Source organism: Mobula birostris, chromosome 14 (genome assembly GCF_030028105.1).
Source record: "Mobula birostris isolate sMobBir1 chromosome 14, sMobBir1.hap1, whole genome shotgun sequence".
Classification (NCBI taxonomy): domain Eukaryota; kingdom Metazoa; phylum Chordata; class Chondrichthyes; order Myliobatiformes; family Myliobatidae; genus Mobula; species Mobula birostris.
Window position 1 is genome coordinate 18,062,673 of NC_092383.1, and position 22,549 is coordinate 18,085,221.

The 22,549-nt window shown below is 43.4% G+C and overlaps 1 protein-coding gene across 14 annotated transcripts in view; it reads left to right on the forward strand.

Annotated features, from left to right (window-relative positions):
- LOC140209741 (serine/threonine-protein kinase Nek9-like) overlaps nt 1–22,549 on the forward strand; it is a 193,122-nt gene that overhangs the window by 18,895 nt on the left and 151,678 nt on the right. For 10 of the 14 annotated variants that reach the window (XM_072278143.1, XM_072278145.1, XM_072278148.1 and 7 more), the window contains exons 3-9: nt 27–188; nt 6,490–6,605; nt 7,635–7,766; nt 17,766–17,864; nt 18,394–18,595; nt 20,552–20,671; nt 22,316–22,433. In XM_072278143.1, coding sequence (XP_072134244.1) covers nt 27–188; nt 6,490–6,605; nt 7,635–7,766; nt 17,766–17,864; nt 18,394–18,595; nt 20,552–20,671; nt 22,316–22,433 — 949 coding nt within the window. Of the gene's footprint in view, nt 1–26; nt 189–6,489; nt 6,606–7,634; nt 7,767–12,259; nt 12,275–17,765; nt 17,865–18,393; nt 18,596–20,551; nt 20,672–22,315; nt 22,434–22,549 lie in introns of those variants that run through there. The other 4 variants (XM_072278150.1, XM_072278151.1, XM_072278156.1 and 1 more) reach the window with 4 other exon arrangements.

Consider the following 22,549-nt stretch of genomic DNA (forward strand, 5'->3'; position numbering starts at 1 on the left):
ACCTGAACCACGGTTTTCTTTTTCAGGTGTCTCTGTTGGCATGGATAACAAGCTGGTGGCAGGTCCAAGCCCGATGCCAGAAAGTATAAAGAAGCACATCCTGGATCTCTACTGTGAAAGTGATAAGCTGAAATGCCCACATCCCCAGACACTGGCAGAGTTTGAAAAGATACATGTAGTGGGAAAAGGTGAGCTTGGTGCACAAGATAACATGACAACGGGAACCCTAGAGTTGGAAGCATGAATGTCATCCAGTATTCCAACCTGCCAAAGAGATTATTTTCAGTATATATGACATATTAATTAGTATTATTATAAATCGGAGATTTCAGCTTCCGTTTAGCTATAAGTTTGATGGTGAACAACATCATAACGCAACTGAATATGGTCAAAACACTGATTACTTAACACATAGACCACACCTGGGTCAGATTCTTCCTTTGAATGACATTTTTTTGCTAAGAGAATTGAAAACAAAGGCGGGAAGGCCATATTAGTGAGACCATATGGTTTAGGTCTCTGTATTGAATGAAGGATGATAATATATAGAAAGTAGCTTAAAGCAGACATCCCACCTCTCCTGGAAGTTCCGGGAGTCTCCCGCAAGTTCTGGGAGTCTCCCACATATTAATAGTGGCTCCCTGATGCCCGCAAATTATATACAATGTCCCGGATATCATTTTTTTGAGAGCGAGCGACAGAGAGAGAGAGCCATGGGAGAGTGTTCCAAAAAAAAGAAAATATGAAATATACATCCCCCCAGACTACCCTAAAGTGAACCCCTGCCTAATAGGGGTCAAAAATAAGGACAATGTTGCTCACTGCGCTATTTGCAACGCTGACTTTTCTATTGCCCATGGTGGGTTAACACTGTAAAAGACATGTTGAGGTGAGTTTAACAGGTGTCATTCATTCATTAGCATAGCCAGCGTTATTTAAACAGTTGGCTAGCTGCTCAGGAACTACTCTATTGCAGACATCCCACCTCTCCCGGAAGTCTCCCGCAAATTGATGGTGCTACCTCCCTGAAATGAGTTTTTGCAGGGTGGGATGTCTGTTAACATAGGCTGGTTGTGTTATGAGGATAGGGTGATTAGGCTAGGCTGTTAACCGTTGGATGTTAGATATGTGAGAGAGGACTCCAATAAAGCATAGAAGAGCTGGAGTGTTTTTTTTTACAAGGAAGATGTGGATAAAATGTTTTCTTGTATGGGAGACTAGAAAAAAAGGCCAATAAAGAAAATACGAAGATTTACCTTATTTGTTACATTTGCATCGAAACATACAGTAAAATGCGCCATTTGCATCAATGACCAACACAGTCCGAGGATGTGCTGAGGACAGCCTGTAAGGTTTGCCATGCTTCTGGCGCCAACATAGTATACCCACAATTTACTAATCCAAATCAGTACATCTTTGGACTGTGGGAGGAAACTGGAGCACCCCCATCCCTCCCCACTGATCTCCCTCCTGGCACTTATCCGTGTTAGCGGAACAAGTGCTACACATGCCCTTACACTTCCTCCCTTACCACCATTCAGGGCCCCAAACAGTCCTTCCAGGTGAGGCAACACTTCACCTGTGAGTCGACTGGGGTGATATACTGCGTCCGGTACTCCCGATGTGGCCTCTTATATATTGGCGAGACCCGACGCAGACTGGGAGACCGCTTTGCTGAACATCTACGCTCTGTCCACCAGAGAAAGCAGGATCTCCCAGTGGCCACACATTTTAATTCCACATCCCATTCCCATTCTGACATGTCTATCCACGGCCTCCTCTACTGTAAAGATGAAGCCACACTCAGGTTGGAGGAACAACACCTTATATTCCGTCTGGGTAGCCTCCAACCTGATGGCATGAACATCGACTTCTCTAACTTCCGCTAGGCCCCAACTCCCCCTCGTACCCCATCTGTTACTTATTTTTATGCACACATTCTTTCTCTCACTCTCCTTTTTCTCCCTCTGTCCCTCTGAATATACCTCTTGCCCATCCTCTGGGTTCCCGCCCCCCCACCTCCTTGTCTTTCTTCCCGGACCTCCTGTCCCATGATCCTCTCGTATCCCCTTTTGCCTATCACCTGTCCAGCTCTTGGCTCTATCCCTTCCCCTCCTGTCTTCTCCTATCATTTTGGATCTCCCCCTCCCCCTCCAACTTTCAAATGCCTTACTCACTCTTCCTTCAGTTAGTCCTGACGAAGGGTCTCGGCCTGAAACGTCGACTGCACCTCTTCCTACAGATGCTGCTTGGCCTGCTGCATTCACCAGCAACTTTGATGTGTGTCACCCGGAGTTAATCCGTGTGGTCACTGAGAAAACATACAAACTCCTTACATACAGTGGCAGATTGAACATGGGTCAATGGAACTGTATGTTGTTACATACTGTCCTTATTTTAAAAGTAAAAGCTCACTCTTTAAGACAGAGTTGAGATAAAACCTTTTCTCTCAGGGGTGGTGAGTCTTTGGGTGGTGGAAGAAAGAGCTTTGTATACTTTTAAGAGAAAGATTGATAGATGGTTGATAAGGTTGCCTTTGGTTTTCAGGTCTGCAGGACTGAAGTCATGGTCAAATCAGCTATTAAATTGCCCATCTGCCATGGTGAATTATTAATCCAGCAAAGTCAGCATTGATTCACGCTGACCCTTATTGAGTGGCAGAGGAGGTCTGAGGGACTGAGTAGCCGACTCTGGCACTTAATTTATATGTTCATACACACTCAGTGAGGCTGATGGGCTGTCACTGTGATATTACACAGCATGTAGCACCTGTTTCAATGTTTGCTTAGTCAAGGTCATGGTTGGCACAGAATGTGGTGACGCAGATCTGACCTTATATTTGAAAAGGTGGGGTATGCGTCCACAGCAGTTAAAATTGTCCATGCTTACCTAATTTACTGCTATAGAGTGTAAGGCATTTATTAACTGAGTAAAGTCAACATCATAGAATACTACAGTACAGAAGTATCCCTTCAGCCTATCTAGTTCATGCTGAACTATTATGCTGTCTTGCCCCACTGACCTGCACTCAGACCATAGCCCTCCATACCCTTCCAATTCATGTATTTACCCAAATTTCTAAAAAGTGTTGAAATCGAACCCACATCCACCACTTCCACTGGAAGCTCATGTTGTTGCATGAATGAAATCACTGGAGAGAGTTACTGGTAGATGCAAAGCAGCTTCTTTATTTGACAAAACAAGGTACAGCAGGCATCATGTGGAGACACTTTCAGTGGAAAGGTCTCCTGGCCCAACGTGGGACTCGGTATTTATTTGCTAAACACAAAGGACAATCCATATTTACAAAGTATAGGCAATGCTTTCTTTTGAAGCTACATACAAACTTCACACCTTCTGATTCGCATCCATCCCACAGACGCCAGCAGGTCTGTGGACTGGGATTCACATCTTCTAGGAATGCATTGTTCCAAGTTAAATCCACAATGCATTTTTAAGGAACAGAAGACTGGTAGCCAAAGCCATTTGCTAAATGTAAATGACCTAAACCCAAAAATCACTCTAACAGCTCAGCCCACACTTTCACCACCCTCTAAGTGAAGAAGATCCCCCTTATATTCCCCTTAAAATGTTCACCAGTCACTTTTAACCTCTAGTTCTAGTCTCACCTAACCTCCGTGGAAACAGCCTACATGAATTTACCCTATCTAAATCCCTCATAATTTTGAATACCTCTATAAAATCTCCTCTCATTCTCTTAAACCACTAACCTTTCTTAGCCAGCTGGTGGTGTAGTGGCATCAGCACCAGACTTCAAGGTGAGTGGTCCCAGGTTCAAATCCGCTCAGCCCCTTGCTCACTTTCCATCTGTGCTGGGTTGAGCATTGAGCTAGCAACTCGACCTTGTAAAAAAGCAGATGAATGCTAAGGAAACGGCAAAGAAAATGCAACCCAATGCGCCACAAGGCGCGAAAAGGAACAACAAACTATTCAACCTTTCCCTATAACTCAGGTCCTCAAGTCCTGGCAACGTCATTGTAAATTTTCTCTTCATCCTTTCGATCATCTTTCTACAAACGTTTATATCTTATAAAAGCTTGTAGATATGTTCTCTTTTAAAAATGTCCTGCGATGGCCATTTCCACAAGCATCATCCCTGTCTTTAAGGTCTCAGATGATTTGTCCGACTACCCCCTCCCAACCCCTCCTTGCTATGCAATCTTGTCTGACCAACCCACACCCATCTCAACCAAGCCAACACCTGAATTTGGACAACACATCAAAGTTGCTGGTGAACGCACCAGGCCAGGCAGCATCTCTAGGAAGAGGCACAGTCGAAGTTTCAGGCCGAGACCCTTTGTCAGGACCAACTGAAGGAAGAGATAGTAAGAGATTTGAAAGTGGGAGTGGGAGGGGGATATCCAAAATGATAGGAGGAGGGGGAGGGATGGAGCCATGAGCTGGACAGGTGATTGGCAAAAGGGATATGAGAGGATCATGGGACAGGAGGCCCAGGGAGAAGGAAAAGGGGGAGGGGGCAAGGAAACAAGCCCAGAGGATGGGCAAGGGGTATAGTCAGAGGGGCAGAGGGAGAAAAAGGAGAGAGAGAGAAAAAGAATGTGTGTATATGAATAAATAATGGATGGGGTACCAGGGGGAGGTGGGGCATTAGCGGAAGTTAGAGAAGTCAATGTTCATGCCATCAGGTTGGAGGCTACCCAGACAGAATATAAGGTGTTGTTCCTCCAACCTGAGTGTGGCTTCGTCTTTACAGTAGAGGAGGCCGTGGATAGACATGTCTGAATGGAAATGGGATGTGGAATTAAAATTTGTGGCCACTGGGAGATCCTGCTTTCTCTGGCGGACAGAGCGTAGATGTTCAGCAAAACGGTCTCCCAGTCTGCATCGGGTCTCGCCAATATATAGAAGGCCGCATCAGGAGCACCGGACGCAGTATATCACCCCAGCCAACTCACAGGTGAAGTGTCGCCTCACCTGGAAGGACTGTCTGGGGCCCTGAATGGTGGTAAGGGAGGAAGTGTAAGGGCATGTGTAGCACTTGTTCCACTTACAAGGATAAGTGCCAGGAGATCGTCTTGCTGAACACCTACACTCTGTCCGCCAGAGAAAGCAGGATCTCCCAGTGGCCACACATTTTAATTCCACGTCCCATTCCCATTCTGACATGTCTATCCACGGCCTCCTCTACTGTAAAGATGAAGCCACACTCAGGTTGGAGGAACAACACCTTGTATTCCGTATATATACACACATTCTTTCTCTCTCTCCTTTTTCTCCCTCTGTCCCTCTGACTATACCCCTTGCCCACCCTCTGGGTTTTTCCCCCCTCCCCCTTTTCCTTCTCCCTGGGCCTCCTGTCCCATGATCCTCTCATATCCCTTTTGCCAATCACCTGTCCAGCTCTTGGCTCCATCCCTCCCCCTCCTGTCTTCTCCTATCATTTTGGATCTCCCCTCTCCCTCCCACTTTCAAATCTCTTACTAGCTCTTCCTTCAGTTAGTCCTGACAAAGGGTCTCTGCCCGAAACGTTGACTGTACCTCTTCCTAGAGATGCTGCCTGGCCTGCTGCGTTCACCAGCAACTTTGATGTGTGTTGCTTGAATTTCCAGCATCTGCAGAATTCCTCGTGTTTGCGTACCTGAATTTGGATAAAACTCTCACCCCCATTCTGTCAAACTCCGATGCTACTTTAGTCCGTCAGTGCTACAACCCTGTCTCCCTCCAGTCTACTTATTTGCCACTCTACCTCATGCCACCTTTCCCTGTCAGGCCCTGAGAACCTGCACCGTACATGGTGGCATCGTTGACCAGCCTTGCAACTGTGGAGTTAGTGAACAGTGTGCACAAGGCCTGTCCTGTCTGCAATAGAATTTCCACTGTTGGCGGTCTCAGTTAAAATTGGAGTGTGCTCCATACATCATGTATTAGCAACTTGGTCCACCCTTGTACCTTCTGCTGAAATTGATACTAGAACTAGAAGTTATAAACTCAAGATTCAGGGAGTAGAGAGGTGAGAGAAACTATTCTTCCTCAAGAGCCATGAATCTGTGAAATTCTCTGTCCAAGGAAGCAGTTGAGGCTACCTCATTAGATATGTTTAAGATATAATTAGATAGATTGTTTCATGGGTGGGGAATTAAGGGTTACGGGGAAAAGGCAGGTAGCTAGGTAGATCCACAGTCAGATCAGATATGATCTTAATGAGTGGTGGAGCAGGCTCAGTGGGCCAGTTGGCCAACTCGTGCTCTTATTTCTTACATTCTTATGGTCAAGATAGTCCAACTGCCATCACAACCGTGAGGAATGTCACTTTGGTGCTGAGGGAATAAATGCTCGCCATCTATGTGGTAATTGATTCATCATGGTAGTGCAGGTGAGTATCTGATCTCTGTCTTATGATCACTCTGGAAACACTGAAATGTTTCACAAGAATTCCAGAAATAGTGTGAAGGTTAAGTTTCCCATGCCAGAGAGATTATTTGATGAAAGTCCTTGTTCCTCTGCTAGGAGCCTATGGGACAGCAGTTCTGTATCGGAAGAAGGACGATGACTCACTGGTCATTCTCAAAGAGATCAATATGCATGAACTGAACCACATTGAAAGGCAGAGAGCGTTGAATGAGGTTTGTGTGTAACTCTGAATTATTTACAGGAGTTTATTGTGTCTGCAGAGTTGGTAACAATGTGATATACTGTGTCAAGGTGCAGTGGTTCATGTTGCATGATTGGGTTGGATGAACAATGGTTAGCATGGCCGTCTCTCGGCACCAATGACACAGCTTTGACCCTGATCTCAAGTGATGTCTGGGTGGAGTTTGCATCTCCCTGAGGCTACATGTTCTTCCTCTAGATGCTCCAGTTTCTTGCCACATCCTAAAGGAATGTGAACTAATGGGCTAATTGATTGCTGTGAATGGTCCCTAATGTAGATGTGTGACAGAATAATTTTTAAAAAAAGAGAAGAGGAGCATATATGAGTGAATAAGCTATGGTAATAGTCTTAATTTTCAGGATGGAGATACGTCTCTACCAAAGGAGGTGTTCTAGATGCTCCTTCCCTCTGCTAGCCTGCAGGTCACCCTTGGGCAAGGTGTAACACCTGCTAGGCACCCCCCCCCCAATCATTCTGGGTCACATGAAGCCATGGGAGCAGATGGTGGATGGTTGTATGAGCAGTTCGTGCACATCACAAGTCCTGGATATGTGACCACTGTCACCAGGCAGACAGTCCCTGAAGAGTATTGATAATGGCTGGGGTCACCCTTCTTGTAAAGACTGCCCAGAAGAAAGCATTTTCTTTCGTCAAAAAATTTGGCAAGAACAATCAAGGTCACAGATAGCACCACGATCGTCGATGTTAATACGACATGGCACATAATGATGATGAATGGTCTTGATTGGATTACTCTGCTAGAAGCTAGTATGGGCTGAATGGCCTCAAGCCTTGTCATGATAACTAAATAAGTATATATCAACCTTCAACTGTATGGTCAGTGTAAGTGAGTTTGAGAAGCTCTGATACTCTGGTCAGTGTGAATGAGTGTGTACTCCCCCAGCCCTTTAGCGTGGATTAGTGTGAACAATGCAGAATTGATAGTCAGTGTGAGGTGAGTGTGAACATATAGCTAGTTTTGTCTTTTGTTCTGTTATAGGTGAAGGTACTTTCCATGCTGGACCACCCCAATATCATCAATTACTATGACAGCTTTGAAGAGGATGGTGTACTGATGATTGAGATGGAATATGCAGAGGGAGGAACATTAGCACAGTATTTGGCACAGCAGGTACTTGCCATGGGAAAGATTTCTAAGTAGAACTAGTTTAAAACTGTTTTCCCTAAGTGAGAACAAGCTTTAATTCTGATCTCTTAACGAATATCACATTGAAGGATGAGCCAAAATAACTGATCCTGAGGGGCAGAGTAACTGACCTAAACAACCATTTACATGAATTGTTTGCCTTATGCATTTATATAATAAGCATCTGGAATTGACTGTATGTTCCCAGTGCTTGCTGTAACTATATAAGGTTATATCAACGTTATTAAGGCAGATTCAAATAAAGCAGACAAATATATATCTCACACCTTTCACATAACTGCAACTCCAAGATTTTTCTTCTTTGATTTGAAGGCTCAGAATGCCCATATCATAGGGTAGTTAGCCTAACCTCTGGTTGGGAAAGTTTTGGAATCTATTATTAATGATGAGGTTCCAGGGTACTTGGAGACTAATGATAAAATAAGTCAAAGTCATCATGGTTTCTGTAAAGGGAAATCTTGCCTGAAATCTTTTAGAGTTCTTCAAGGAAGAAACAAGCAGGGTGGACAAAGGAAAGCCAATAGATGTCATTTACTTGGATTTTCAGAAGGCATTTGATAAGGTGCCACACATGAGGCTGCTTAAGGAGATAAAATCCTATGCTGTTACAAGAAAGATACTGGCATGGATAGAGGAATGGCTGATAGACAGGAGGCAGTGAGTGGGAATAAAGGGGGCCTTTCTGTTTTTTCACATTGTTTGTCAGTGATTTGGATAATGGAATTGATGGCTTTGTGGCAAAGTATGCGGATGATATGAAGATAGGTGGAGAGGTAGGAAGTGCTGAGGAAGGAATGTGATTGCAGCAGGACTTAGACAAATTGGAAGAATAGGCAAAATAGTGGCAGATGTTGGGAAATGTACGATAATGCATTTTGGTAAAAGGAACAATAATGCGGACTATTATCTAAATGGGGAGAAGATTCAAACATCAGGGGTGCAGAGGGACCTCTGTGCAAGGCTCCCAGAAGGTTAATTTACAGGTTGAGTCTGTGGTAAAGAAGGCAAATGCAATGTTGGCATTTATTTCAAAGGACTTGGAGCATTATCCATAGTTTTGCTCTGCCACAGACTGCGGTGGAGGCCAAGTCCATGGGTAAACTTAAGGCAGCCGTTGATAGTTTCCTGATCGGTCAGGACATCAAAGGATATGGCGAGAAGGCAGGTGTATGGGGTTGAGTGGGCTCCAGGATCAGCCATGATGGAATGGTGGAGCAGACTTGATGGACTGAATGGCCTAATTCTGCTCCTATGTCTTACGGTCTAATTCAAGGACACCACTTTAGAACAGAGATGAGGAGGAATTTTTTTAGCCAGAGAGTTGTGAATCTGTGGAATTCATTGCCACTTATAGCTTTGGAGGCCAAGTCATTGGGTTTACTTAAAGTGGAGGTTGATAGATTCTTGATTAGTAAGGGTGTCAAAGGTTATGGGTAGACGGCAGATAAATAGGGTTGAGCGGGATAATAAATAAGATATGATAGAGTGACATAGAAGACTTGATGGGCTTAATGGCCTAATTCTGCTCTTACATTTTATGGTAAACTATAGTAAAAATTGTAGTGGATGTGGAGTCAAGCAATCTGGATCTTCTTTGCACCAACTCAATTTCCTAACAGCCTCTGTTTCTAATCCAGCCAACCATTTCAAATGGAGTTTTATGTGGACACCTTTTGAGAATCCAAACTCGTTATCCAGTCACCATTCCTGTTCAATTAATTTCTAAGTTTCATCCATAGTTGAGGTGCAGAGCAAGCTTTGATTATTCAATTAAAATAATGTAGGAAATACTCAGCAAATCAGATAGCCAGCAACAGTCAAGAGAAAAACTCGTCCCATGCCTGCACTTGCTTTGGCAGCTCTGGGTCCACTTACATGTTTGCTGATTGGAATTCCTGCTAAATATGCTGATAACACAAGGATAATAAGGAAGTACAGTAAATTGTGAAGAGGATAAAGGGATAGGTTTATGGGTCAAGGCTTTTAAGAGACATTTGGATAGGCACATGGAGGTAAGGAAGATGGAGGGATATAAACATGATGTAGGTTGGAGGGATTGGTGTTCGCGTGTTTTTGATTTCTTTTTGGCTGGTTTGGCACAACATTGTTGGTGGAATGGCCTGTTCCTGTGGTGTTCTTCTATGTTCCATGTTCTACATCTGGGAAATGGGATATAGAATATAATGTAGGAACGTGGAATTAAACGTTTTAGCAGAAGGATGTGCCTTCATCACATCTACTGTGATGAAGTGCTTTCAGAGGTTGGTCATGTTCGGAATCGACTCCTGCCTAAGCAAGGACGTGGACTCACTGCAATTTGCCTATCGCCTCAATAGATCTACAGCGGGTGGAATCTCACTGGCTCTCCACTCGGCCTTAGCTCACTTAGACAATAGCAATACCTACATCAGACTGCTGTTTATTGACTACAGCTCAGCGTTCAACACAATCGTACCTCAGTTCTACTCAACAAGCTCCAAAACATGGACATCGGTATTTCTCTCTGCCACTGACCCTTGACTTCCACACCAGGACACCACAGTTAGTGTGGATCGGAAGTAACATCTCTTCCTCGCTGACAATCAATCAACACTGGCAGACAGACCTCAAGGAAGCATGCTTAGCCCACTGCTCTATTCTCTCTACACCCACGATTATGTGGTTAGACTCAGCTCAAGCTCCATCTATAATTTTGCCGATGACACAACTATTCTTGCCAGAATTTCAGCCAGTGACAAGGAGGTATACAAGAGTGAGATAGATCAGCTGGTTGAGTGGTGTCACAACAACAACCTTGCACTCAACCTCAGTAAAACTAGGGAATTGAAAGTGGATTTCAGGAAGAGGAAGTCGAGCAGACACACACACGTCCTCATTGAGGGATCAGTCGTGGAAAGGGTGAGCAGTTTCAAGTTGTTGGGTGTCAACATCTCTGAAGATCTATCTTGGGGCCAACATATTGATGCAATTATGAAGAAGGCATGACAGTGGCTATATTTCATTAGGAGTTTGAGGAGATTTGGTACTGCATGTCATCAAAGACTCTTGCAAATTTCTACAGATGTACAGTGGACAACATTCTAACTGGTTGCATCACCATCAGGTATGAAGGGGCTATTCATAGGATCGTAAAAAGCTGCAGAAAGTTGTAAACTCAGCCAGCTCCATCATGGGCACTAGCTTCCCCAGTATCAAAGACACCTTCAAAAGGCAATGCCTCAAAATGGCACCATTCATAATTAAGTACCCCATCATCGAGGACATGCCCTCTTTGCATTGCTACCATCAAAGAGGAAGTAAAGGAGCCTGAAGACACACACTCAACATTTCATGACAGCCTTTTCCTCTCCGCCATCAGATTTCTGAATGGAGAATGAACCCATGAACATTACCTCACTATTTTTTTTGCACTGTTTTTGCAATACTTATTTAATTTGCATATATTTCTTAATGTAATTTATACTTTTTATTATTATTATGTATTGCAATGTACTGCTGCCACAGAACAACAAATTTCGCCACATATGCCAGTGATACTAATCCAGATTCTGATTCTGATAAGGAAACATATCTAAATGGTGAGAGATTGCAGAGGAACTGAGTATCCTGGGTGAATGATTTGCTAAAACCATTGAGGATTCAGTAATCATTACTGAACTGAGGAAAGTAACAAACCATTACTTTCACTAACACAAACACGAGGAAATCTGCAGATGCTGGAATTTCAAGCAACACACATAAAAGTTGCTGGTGAACGCAGCAGGCCAGGCAGCATCTCTAGGAAGAGGTACAGTTGACATTTCGGGCCGAGACCCTTTGTCAGGACTAACTGAAAGAAGAGCTAGTAAGAGATTTGAAAGTGGGAGGGAGAGGGGGAGATCCGAAATGATAGGAGAAGACAGGAGGGGGAGGGATGGAGCCAAGAGCTGGACAGTTGATTGGCAAAAGGGATATGAGAGGAGGCCTAGGGAGAAAGAAAAGGTGGAGGGGGGAAGCCCAGAGGATGGGCAAGGGGTATAGTGAGAGGGACAGAGGGAGAAAAAGGAGAGAGAGAGAAACAGAAAGTGTGTATATAAATAAATAAATAACGGATTGGGTACGAGGAGAAGGTGGGGCATTAGTGGAAGTTTGAGAAGTCAGTGTTCATGCCATCAGGTTGGAAGCTACCCAAATGGAATATAAGGTTTTGTACCTCCAACCTGAGTGTGGCTTCATCTTTACAGTAGAGGAGGCCGTGGATAGACATATCAGAATGGGAATAGGACGTGGAATTAAAATGTGTGGCCACTGGGAGATCCTGCTTTCTCTGGCGGACTTTCACCAAGTAGTTAAGCCGATCAACATCTCCACCCACTAACCCACCAGTCCGCGGTCCCCCCTCCCCCACCACTTGTTTATCATTTCCCATTTGTCACCTTATGTACAGAAACTCCTGTGCCTAATGTCACTTTATGGATATACAATGATTCTATGTACGTAAGCTATCTTACATACTTATATTTGTGTCTTTTATTATTGTGTTTTTTATCTTACAGTGTTTTTTTATGCTGCATTGGATCCAGAGTAACAATTATCTCATTCTCTTTTACACTTGTGTACTGGAAATGATATTAAACAATCTTGAATTTTGAAACTTCAGTCTTGAAAAGCTAACCAAGCATTTGTTACAAAGGGAATCAAATAGCAAGGAGAGTCCAGGCGCTGGATTTCCTAGATAACCTTTCTATTGCCCCTTGCTGTGAATGTTTAAACATCTCTGATGATTAGAGATACAGTGGATTCCGGTTAAGTGGGCCATTGGTTAATTGAGGCAGCCTCATATTTGGGACAGCTCTTAAATAACAAAAACTAATTGAGAAAAGAGCTGGGATTTCTTTTGTTTACTTGGGATACTATGCCGCTTAATTGGGGCAGGAGGCTGTTTCCAAACAGTTTCTAACGAGCATCATATGCTTGCACTTGTGTGGCGATTAGACACCACACTGTGCTTAGAGCGAACACTTTTTAAATAGCATCAGTTGCATGTGCTTGTGTTTGACAAACAGTAATTTTTGTCACTGATAGTTGGCAAGAAATAAGCAGTAAAAAGATTCAGAACTGTTTTGCTCTCTGCAGTTTCAAGCATTCAGGCTTGGAGATGTTTGATAACAGGAGTGAAAATGAAACGATTTCACCACAAAGAAGTTAGAAACTATGAAAAACTTGAAAGTATTGATAATCATCTTGAATGTTACAATGAAAATGAAGATTTTCAGGATGCAATCATTGATAGTATTGTATGAAGGCAGTCATTATCTACACCGCTACACTGATTTTGTTCATTTACTGACAATCAAAAGAATGCAGCAGCATTGACAACAATTAGGAACTAATACACTATTTTATCGTACTGTAGTGGTATTGACAGTGTTCTAATTTGTTCTGTATTTCATTTAAATTAATAATTGTTACTCAGTTAAAATACCTTTTTAACTATTTCTGTGAAATTTCAGCTAATTGGGGTAGCTGCTTAATTGGGCCAAAATGTACTGGTCCCAAAGCGTCCCCTTTAACCTGAATCCACTGCATTTCTAAGGAAGTGTAAGAGAGGTACAAGAGTGAGCCATTCAGCTTGCTTCATGGTTTGAGTCTTGACCTCTGTTCCCTGACTCTCCAGTCAGGGTAAACCTCAGCAGTGAATCATGCCATTTAAAATTGTTCTATGTTTCAACTAAATCACCTCACCTCTAAATTCAAGAGAGCACGGTCTCAGTCTGCTTAATCTCTACTCGTATAACATTTTGAGCACATCGGCCTTCATAAATCAGAGTACAGGAGTTGGGGCGTTATTAAGTTGTGTAGGTTGGTAAGGCCAAATTTGGAGTATTGTGTGTAATTCTGGTCACTTACCTACTGGAAAGATTGAAAAACAACAGAGAAAATTTACAAGGATGCTACCGGGAATTCAGGACCTGTGTTTATAGGGAAAGGTTAAACAAGTTAAGACTTTATTCCCTGAAGTGTAGGAGAATGAGAGGAAATTTGACAGAGGTACACAAAATTATGAGGAGTATTGACAGGTAAATGCAAGCAGACCTTTTCCACTGAGGTTGGGTGAGACTAGAACTAGAGGTCATAGGTTAAGGGTGAATGGTAAAATATTTAAGGGGAACCTGAGGGGAAACTTCTTCACTCAGAAGGTGGAAGGAGCTGCCGACAGAATTGGAGAATGCGTGTTCAACTGCAATGTATAAGAGGAGTTTGGATTTGTACATGGTTGGGAGGGTTATGGACAGCTATGGTACAGATCAATGGGACTAGGCGGAATAACAGTTTGGCATGGACTAGATAGCCTGAAGGGCCCGTTTCTATGCTGTAGTGTTCTATAAATCTATGACATACTGTCCACGCGGATTTAAATAACGCAAAAAATACAATCATTTAAAAATAATGCTTTTACAATTATACCAGTGCCTAAGAAGAATAACGTGGGCATCACATCGACAGTGATGAAATGCTTTGAGAGGTTGGTTACGACTAGACTAAGCTCCTGCCTCAGCAAGGACCTGGACCCATTGTAATTTGACTATCACCACAATAAGTCAAAGCAGACGCAATCTCAATGGCTCTCCACGTGGCTTTAGACCACCTAGACAACACAAACACCTACGTCAGGATGCTGTTCATTGACTATAGCTTCACATTTAATACCATCGTTCCCACAATCCTGATTGAGAAGTTGCAGAACCTGGGCTTCTGTACCTCCCTCTGCAAATGGATCCTCGACTTCCTAACTGGAAGACCACAGACTGTGCGGATTGGTGATAACATATCCTCCTCGCTGACGATCAACACTGGTGCACCTCAGGGGTGTGTGCTTAGCCCATTGCTCTACTCTCTGTATACACTTGACTGTGTGGCTAGGCATAGCTGAAATATCATCTATAAATTTGCTGACGATACAACCATTGTTGGTAGAATCTCAGGTGGTGACGAGAGGGCATGCAGGAGTGAGATATGCCAATTAGCTGCAGCAACAACCTGGCACTCAAGGTTAGTAAGATGAAAGAGCTGATTGTGGACTTCAGGAAGGGTAAGAGGAAGGAACACATTCCAATCCTCATAGAGGGATCAGAAGTGGAGAGAGTGAGCAGTTTCAAGTTCCTAGGTGTCAAGATGAGAGGAGAAGATGGCAGCGTGCCGTGTGTGTGCAGCTCTCTGGTGAAAAATGATGTTGCATCTGTTAAATAGGGGCCATGGACAATTCTGATTTGATGGAGAAGGGACGTGAACTCACAGAGGAACATCTGGAGAAATTTCTGAAACGCCCGTCCGCTGCTGTCATTACTGTGTGGTCCGGAATCTCTCGGAGAGTAGGCCTCAAAATCCCTGGCCTTGCCTGCTTTTGGCGACTGAGAAAGAGGTCGAATCACTCGGACAGAGATGGCGCTCAGTACTCGGTGTCGGAGAGCTGATCAGAGCTGAAGTTTTCGGATGACTCAGAGTCAGATTGTGGTCAGCATGACAGGGAGAGTTTTTCTTCCCTCCCCCGACTGCGTGAGATGTGGGACATTTGAGAAACTTTGAATTTTACTGTGCTCATGGACTTTCTTCATCAAGTTATGGTATTGTGCATTGTTGTAACTTTCTGTATAATTATGTGGTTTTGTCAGTTTTTTCAGACTTGGTTTGTCCTGTGTTTTGTGATATCACACTGGAGGAAATAATGTATCATTTCTTAATGCATGCATTACTAAATGACAATAAAAGGGGACTACGTGTCTTCATAAAAAAAAAAGATCTCTGAAGATCTAACCTGGTCCCATCACATCAATGTAGTTATAAAGAAGGCAAGACAGCGGCTATACTTTATTAAGAGTTTGAAGAGATTTGGCATGTCAACAAGTACACTCAAAAACTTTTATAGTTGTACCATGGAGAGCATTCTGACAGGCTGCATCACTGTTTGATATGGAGGGGCTACTACACAGGACCAAAAGAAGCTGCAGAAGGTTGTAAATCTAGTCAGTTCCATCTTGGGCACTAGCCTACAAAGTACCCAGGACATCTTTAGGGAGCAGTATCTCAGAAAGGCAGTGTCCATTATTAAGGGCCTCCAGCACCCAGAGCATGCCCTTTTCTCGCTGTTACCATCAGGTAGGAGGTACAGAAGCCTGAAGGAACACACTCAGCGATTCAGGAACAGCTTCTTCCCCCTGCCATCTGATTCCTCAATGGACATTGAAGCTTTGGACACTACCTCACTTTTTAAAAAAATATACAATATTTCTGTTGTTGCACATTTAAAAAAATCTATTCTATATATGTAATTGATTTACTTGTTTATTTATTATGATTATGTTATATTTTATTTATTATTATTATTTTCTCTCTACTAGATTGTGTATTGCATTGAACTGCTGCTGCTAAGTTAACAAATTTCACGTCAGATGCCAGTGATAATAAATCTGATTCTGAAAGCCTTTGAGGTCCTAGAAATTAAATTTTAAAAAATTAAGTGACATAAAGGAAAAGTTGAACATATACATCTTGTCCCCAGGTTACAGCAGCTTCCATTCCTGTGAAATGTTTGTAACCTATGGAGTTTGCCAGATGGAAATGTACACATGGACAAAATTCCCACAGAGCAGAAGAAGCCTGCAGCCCTGCAGTATCTGGGAAATCCATAATGCTGATCTCCCAGAAGCTCATATATATTGGCTGTACCTAATCTGGGGAGGTCCTGAACCTACAGTTCCCTTTTCACTCAAGGCCACTATCCCACTCACAAGTGCATCTGCCCTTTTGCTCTGAGTATCTGTCCTCTATACAGAGTGCAGTGAGTGTCCAGTGGCAGAACTCGGGCTCTGGAAAGCTATAACATGCTTAGTAGAAAGATAAGACTTGGGGCATTTATAACCTCTGCCTTGCAATAGTACAGAGCACAGAGGTGAGTTAACTCACCCACCAGTCATCTGGTGTTTCTCTATGGAAACACTGGCTGAAGGTAGTATGATTCAGACATTACTTTGGATGCCTGGCATTTCCTCAACCTGGGAAAAATTGAAGAGGAACAGATTGTAAGATGCTGGAAAAGAGAGAGAGGATAGGAGTGAACAAATGGGAAGGTCTTTAAGAAAGGGAGAGGGATAATTGTGCAACAATGATTGTGTTGTGGGGACAAATAAAGAAACAAATAATGAATCTAGAGAAAAAATGACATCACCGTCTGAAATTGTTGAACTGAGGCACTGGAAAATTACAATATGCTCAGTAGAATGCATGGCATGGTAGCGTAGTTGGGCGCCATGGAAGCATGGTGGTTAGCACAACGCTTTACAGTACCAGCAACCAAGGTTAAATTCTCACTACTGTCTGTAAGGAATTTGTACATTCTCCCCATGACCACGTGGGTTTCCTCTGCGTGCTCTGGTTTCCTCCCACAATCCAAAGATGTACCAGTTGGTAGGTTAATTGGTCATTGTAAATTATCCCATAATTAGGCAAGGATTAAGTCCGCTGTTGCTAGGCAGCACGGCTCGAAGGGCCTGTTTCATGCTGCATCTCAATAAATAAACAAGCAAACAAATAAACACATAAATAGGTGCTGTTCCTTCAGTTTATGTTAGGTCGCATTCGAAAAGTGCAAAGGAACAAGGTGCAAGAGGTGAAACTGAGAGGGTGAGACAGGAACATAAAGTGACAGGTGACCAGAAAATGGTGGGGGAGGGGGTGGTGGAGTAACATTTGCAAACTTAATGGAGATATTCTTCAGAGGAGTCACTCACATTTAATTTCCATACTGCCAAGGGGACAGTCAGAATGTGTCCACCTGTTTCCCATTCTCAGGAGACTGGTTGAAGCTCTGTGTAAATAACCTCTTTCCTACCACTTGATAAACTGACTGACACTTTCTCAAGTAACGCACACAAAACGGATAAAGAGTCTTGGCCCAAAATGTCGACTGTTTATTACCCTCCGTAGATGCTGCCTGACCTGCACAGTTCCTCCAGCAGTTGGTGTGTGTTGTTCAAGACTTCCTGCATCTCAGAATCTCTTGTGTCTAAGACGTTTACTTTCACCGTAAGTTTCTTCAGTCTTGGAAAGTGTTAGAGTATATTCTGGAGTGAGGGTGTATAGCAAATATTAACTTCACCAGCAACCAATCTTCACACATGAACATGGATTATAGATTTAATTTAAAATGTAGACCTGAATATTAGTTTTCCTGGAACTGTGGACTGGAGTTAATTGCAAACCAGACCACACTGATGAACATTCCTTTGGGTATTTGGAGTGTGGATGCGAAAGAGGTGTGTGAAAACTATATGTAATTCAAAGGAAGCATTGTAGATACTTTGTAACTATAGAATTGTCCTGCTCTTACCTTTGATCTTTTGCATATAAAAGTGTCGTGTAATATTGGATCGGGAGGCCTCTTTCTCCAGGAGTGTCTTAATATGAGGCCTGCTGCTCGTTTTTGTTGAATAAAACACTTTCATATCCACTAGCTTCAGTGTCTGTCCAGTAGCTTTGTTCATGTTACAACAGAAAGAATGCTGGCACAAGCAGTGTCATCCTGTTCTCCAAAATATCAGTGCTTTCATTGCAGGATCGAGAGTTGGAAGAACTGGAAATCCTGAACCTCTTCCACCAAATGGTGGCCGCAACCTGTTACCTACACGAACACAATGTGTTACACCGAGATCTAAAGACGGCCAACCTTTTCCTCACCAAAGAAGGCGAAGTGAAGCTTGGTGATTTTGGGGTGGCCAAATTGATGATGACAGGAAGTGAGGCACATACCATCTTGGGTGAGTTTTACTTGAAGCACAAAAAGAAGGTATGGAAAGGGCTAGTGGCATTTTGAAGTAAAGAGTTAGTGTTGGAGTCAGATTATGACCAAGGCATCTGGTCTTGGGTAAGGTAGGAGAAAGGACCTGAAAAGAGTAAGTCTTAAGTAAGGGTGGGAGGAAGTGTCTGGAGTGGTGGAGGCTGAGGGAAGAACTGATAGAAGCTTAAGTATGTTAGGTAGCTGGTATGCTTTTACCAGAGTTGAAATGTCTGTAAGTACAGGGCATGCATTTAATGTAAGATGGGAAAAGTTCAAAGATGTCCGGAACAAGTTTTTTTTATATACAGAGAGTTGTGGGTGCCTGAATTGTGCTGCCAGGAGTGATAGTGGAGGCAAATATGACAGAGGCATTTAAGAGGCTCTTGGATAGTGTAGGCACATGAATTTGCAGAGAATGGAGGGACATGCAGAAGGGACAATTTAGTTAGGCATTTAAGTACTTGTTTAATTGGTTTGACACGACAGTGTGGGCCAAAGTCCTGAGCTTTAATGTTCTGTGATCTGTGCATCATTATGTCATAAAATACGAGCAGGAGTATGTCATCCAGTCTTTTGAGCTTTCTCTGCCACTTATTGTGGTTTGCAGCCTTACCTTCTCATAATAAAGGCTAACACACAATCTGCCTTATTCTCTTGCTGCACCTGCCTGTAAGTATTCAGCAACTCATGTGTAGCACACCTAGTTAATATCAACATGTCCTGATCCCTCACCCTTTAACCAGTACTCCGCTTTTCTGATCTGTATGCAAGAGCTAGTCTCCTGTCCACAGTTAATGGAAAGCACTCCATCTCAGGTAGGGCTGGGAGGAAGGCATCTGATCTCAGGTAAGGACAAGAGAAGAAGCGTGGTGTCAGTTAAGAGTGTTGAGGAGGATACCTGATATCAAGCAGGGGTCAGGGGAAGGCACCTGGTCTCAGGTAGGGTTGGGAGGAAGAACCTGATCTTGGCCAGGGGTGGGAAGTATGTGCTGCGATGTGGTGAATTGAACAGTGGACTGTACATTGCAGAGTATCAGAGGTTTGGCCATTTTTAATGTTTTCCATAGCCTTAGATGTTCCACAGTAAAGGGGGATCCTGGCTAGTATGTAGAGAGAAGGATAGTCAATGGCACATGGCCAAGTGGTTAAGGCATTAGACTAACGACCTGAAGGTCGTGAGTTCGAGCCCCAGCCGAGGCAACGTGTTGTGTCCTTGAGCAAGGCACTTAATCACACATTGCTCTGCGATGACACTGGTGCTAAGCTGTATGGGTCCTAATGCCCTTCCCTTGGACAACATTGGTGTCGTGGAGAGGGGAGACTTGCAGCATGGGCAACTGCTGGTCTTCCATACAACCTTGCCCAGGCCTGCGCCCTGGAGAGTGAAGACTTTCCAGGCGCAGATCCATGGTCTCACAAGACTAACGGATGCCTTAGTCAATGGCAGGTGAGCTGGACATGAAGTGCAAATATAAATAAAGATAACTGCAGGTCAATTCGGGCCATGCCGAGAGTGGACAGGCCATCCACAGGTTAGGGCTGTGTTCCATTTTGATGAACTGTTTGTAACCCAAGTAGTTTGCAAGTCAGAAATGCAGCAACAAACCAAGCTCCCACTCAGCAGAAGATGCCTGCAGCTGCCACCAAATCCACGACGTGAGCCTCCCAAATGCTTGTTCACATGCAAGGGCTGTACATTAGTGGGGTTTACGCAAGCTGGGGAGGACCTGTGGTAGGATGAGGTGAGGTGAGAGGAAGATGCAACAGGGACAATGTTATGACAGTCAGTAAGGGTTCCCTGCTGTTAGAGGTTTACATGTAGAAGTCAGTGGTAGGATTGGGTTCGTGGGTGGTGGGGGGAGGGAGTGAAGTTCAGCGTTGTAGGTACCATGCCACTGGGGGTGGATTTACTTGACGAACTGTTTATGTTGTGCAGGCACTCCTTATTACATCTCACCCGAGATCTGCGAGGGAAAATGCTACAATGATAAGTCTGACATCTGGTCGCTTGGTTGCATCCTTTATGAGATGGCATGCCGTCAGCGCACTTTTGAAGGTAAGAGGCATGAAAATTGACCAAACTAGTTATCAGTGAGGAAATTCATTAGGTTAATTAGTAGAGGCACAATGGATATTTTTATTAACAAAATATACTTTATTCAAAAATAAAATTATTTACAATAAACCATTCAATGACTCTCAATCCTTTACAGATCTTTCCATTACGGTCTTTACACTTCCACATTTTTAGCCATCTACGTGGCACTCTGATGCTTCACCTTTCCACACCATTGTTGAGGGGTATACTCCCCGCCACTCGACCCCTCCCGCTCCCGTGGGAGAAGAACCCTAAACCGTGGTCCTTCCCTACTGGGCTCTTGCGGTGGCTGCCCCAAGTTTCAGTGCATCCCTCAGCACGTACTCCTGCAGCCGAGAAATATATTAGAAAGGTAAATAGGTCAAGCACTTGCAGATGAAATTGAATTTTCCAGCTTTCTGAGGGATTGCACACATCCTTAGTATTGCTGAGGTAACACTTCATAAGCTCACATTAACCTTTCTCTTAGTAATTATTGGTGGCAATCATACCTCTCTTTGCACACAGGTACCTTGAGCATACCTCTGAGGAAGGCTCTAATAGAATGCATGCAAGATATGGTAATCATCTTCATGCACACAATGGAGAATTACAGTCAGTATTGACAACAATAGGTCTATTCATAAATGATCTATTTCCCTGTTAATTCTCACATTAAACCACCTGCTGTGAGTATTGTTATTAGGGGTTCCTCTAGAGGGAGTTTCCGTTAAATTGATTGCACGAAAGTAAGTAAAATTGGCATAAAAATAATACAGTGGAACATTTTAAGTGATGGAGTAGGTTTTTCTGCAAACATGACACTGCCTCTAAGAGAACAAAGCCAAATGCTGTCTATATATCCTGCAGTTAGTTTTCACAAAAATCTAGAAGAACTCAACAGGTCAGGCAGCATAAACAGGGACTGGAAAGGAAGGGGGCAGAATGAAAAGGTAGGGGAGGGGAAGGATGCAAGCTGTCAGGTGTGATAAGTAAATCCAGGTGAGAGAGGGAGGTTGGTGGGAATTTACTTTCAACATCCCCTCCCCACCATCTTCTCCCTATACCTGCCAGCTTTTACCTTTCCCCCTCCTCTTCCCTTTTCATGGTGGCTTCTGCCCTCTTCCTTTCCAGTCCTGATGAAGGGACTCAGTCTAAAATGTCCACTGATTATTCCCCTCCATAGATGCTCCCTGAGTTCCTGCAGCCCTTTGTGTGTCTGTGCGTGGCTCAAGATAGTGTCTGCATCCTCTCGTTTTACTGTACAAAAACATTATTGATTTTGTAAGCATCGTTTAAAAACTTCCTGATAGCCAGGCTCAACTTGTCGTGTTGACTTTTCTGAGACTGAGCATAGGTTTAAACCCTAGTTCGGGTACTTGTTTAACTCACACTGGGTTTGCTCAGAGTACGTGTACTTTGGAAGAGATGTCAAACCAAGATTTACCTGTTCAGTTAGACTTTAAAAGATCCACTGGTGCTATTTGAGGAATGGGGGATGTTCCCTCTCTGTCTTCGCTAACATTTATCACTGAAACAACCCACCAAGAGCAGCTTAATAAGTCATTTATCTCAGTTAATGGCATAATATGCAGCATAATTGTTCTGCTCTCTTTCTTGCAGGAACTAATCTACCAGCAGTCGTAAATAAGATCATGAAGGGACAGTTTGCTCCCATCACCAATAACTACAGTGCTGAGTTTAAAGGCCTTGTGATGGACATGCTGCAAAAGGAGCCTCAGTAAGTTGCAGGTGTTTCTGATTTTCCCCAATTAACTGGATAGAACACATTGTCTTGTTGTGTTGACATTTCTGAGACAGAGCATAGATTTAAACCTTAGTGCACTGAAGGTAGGG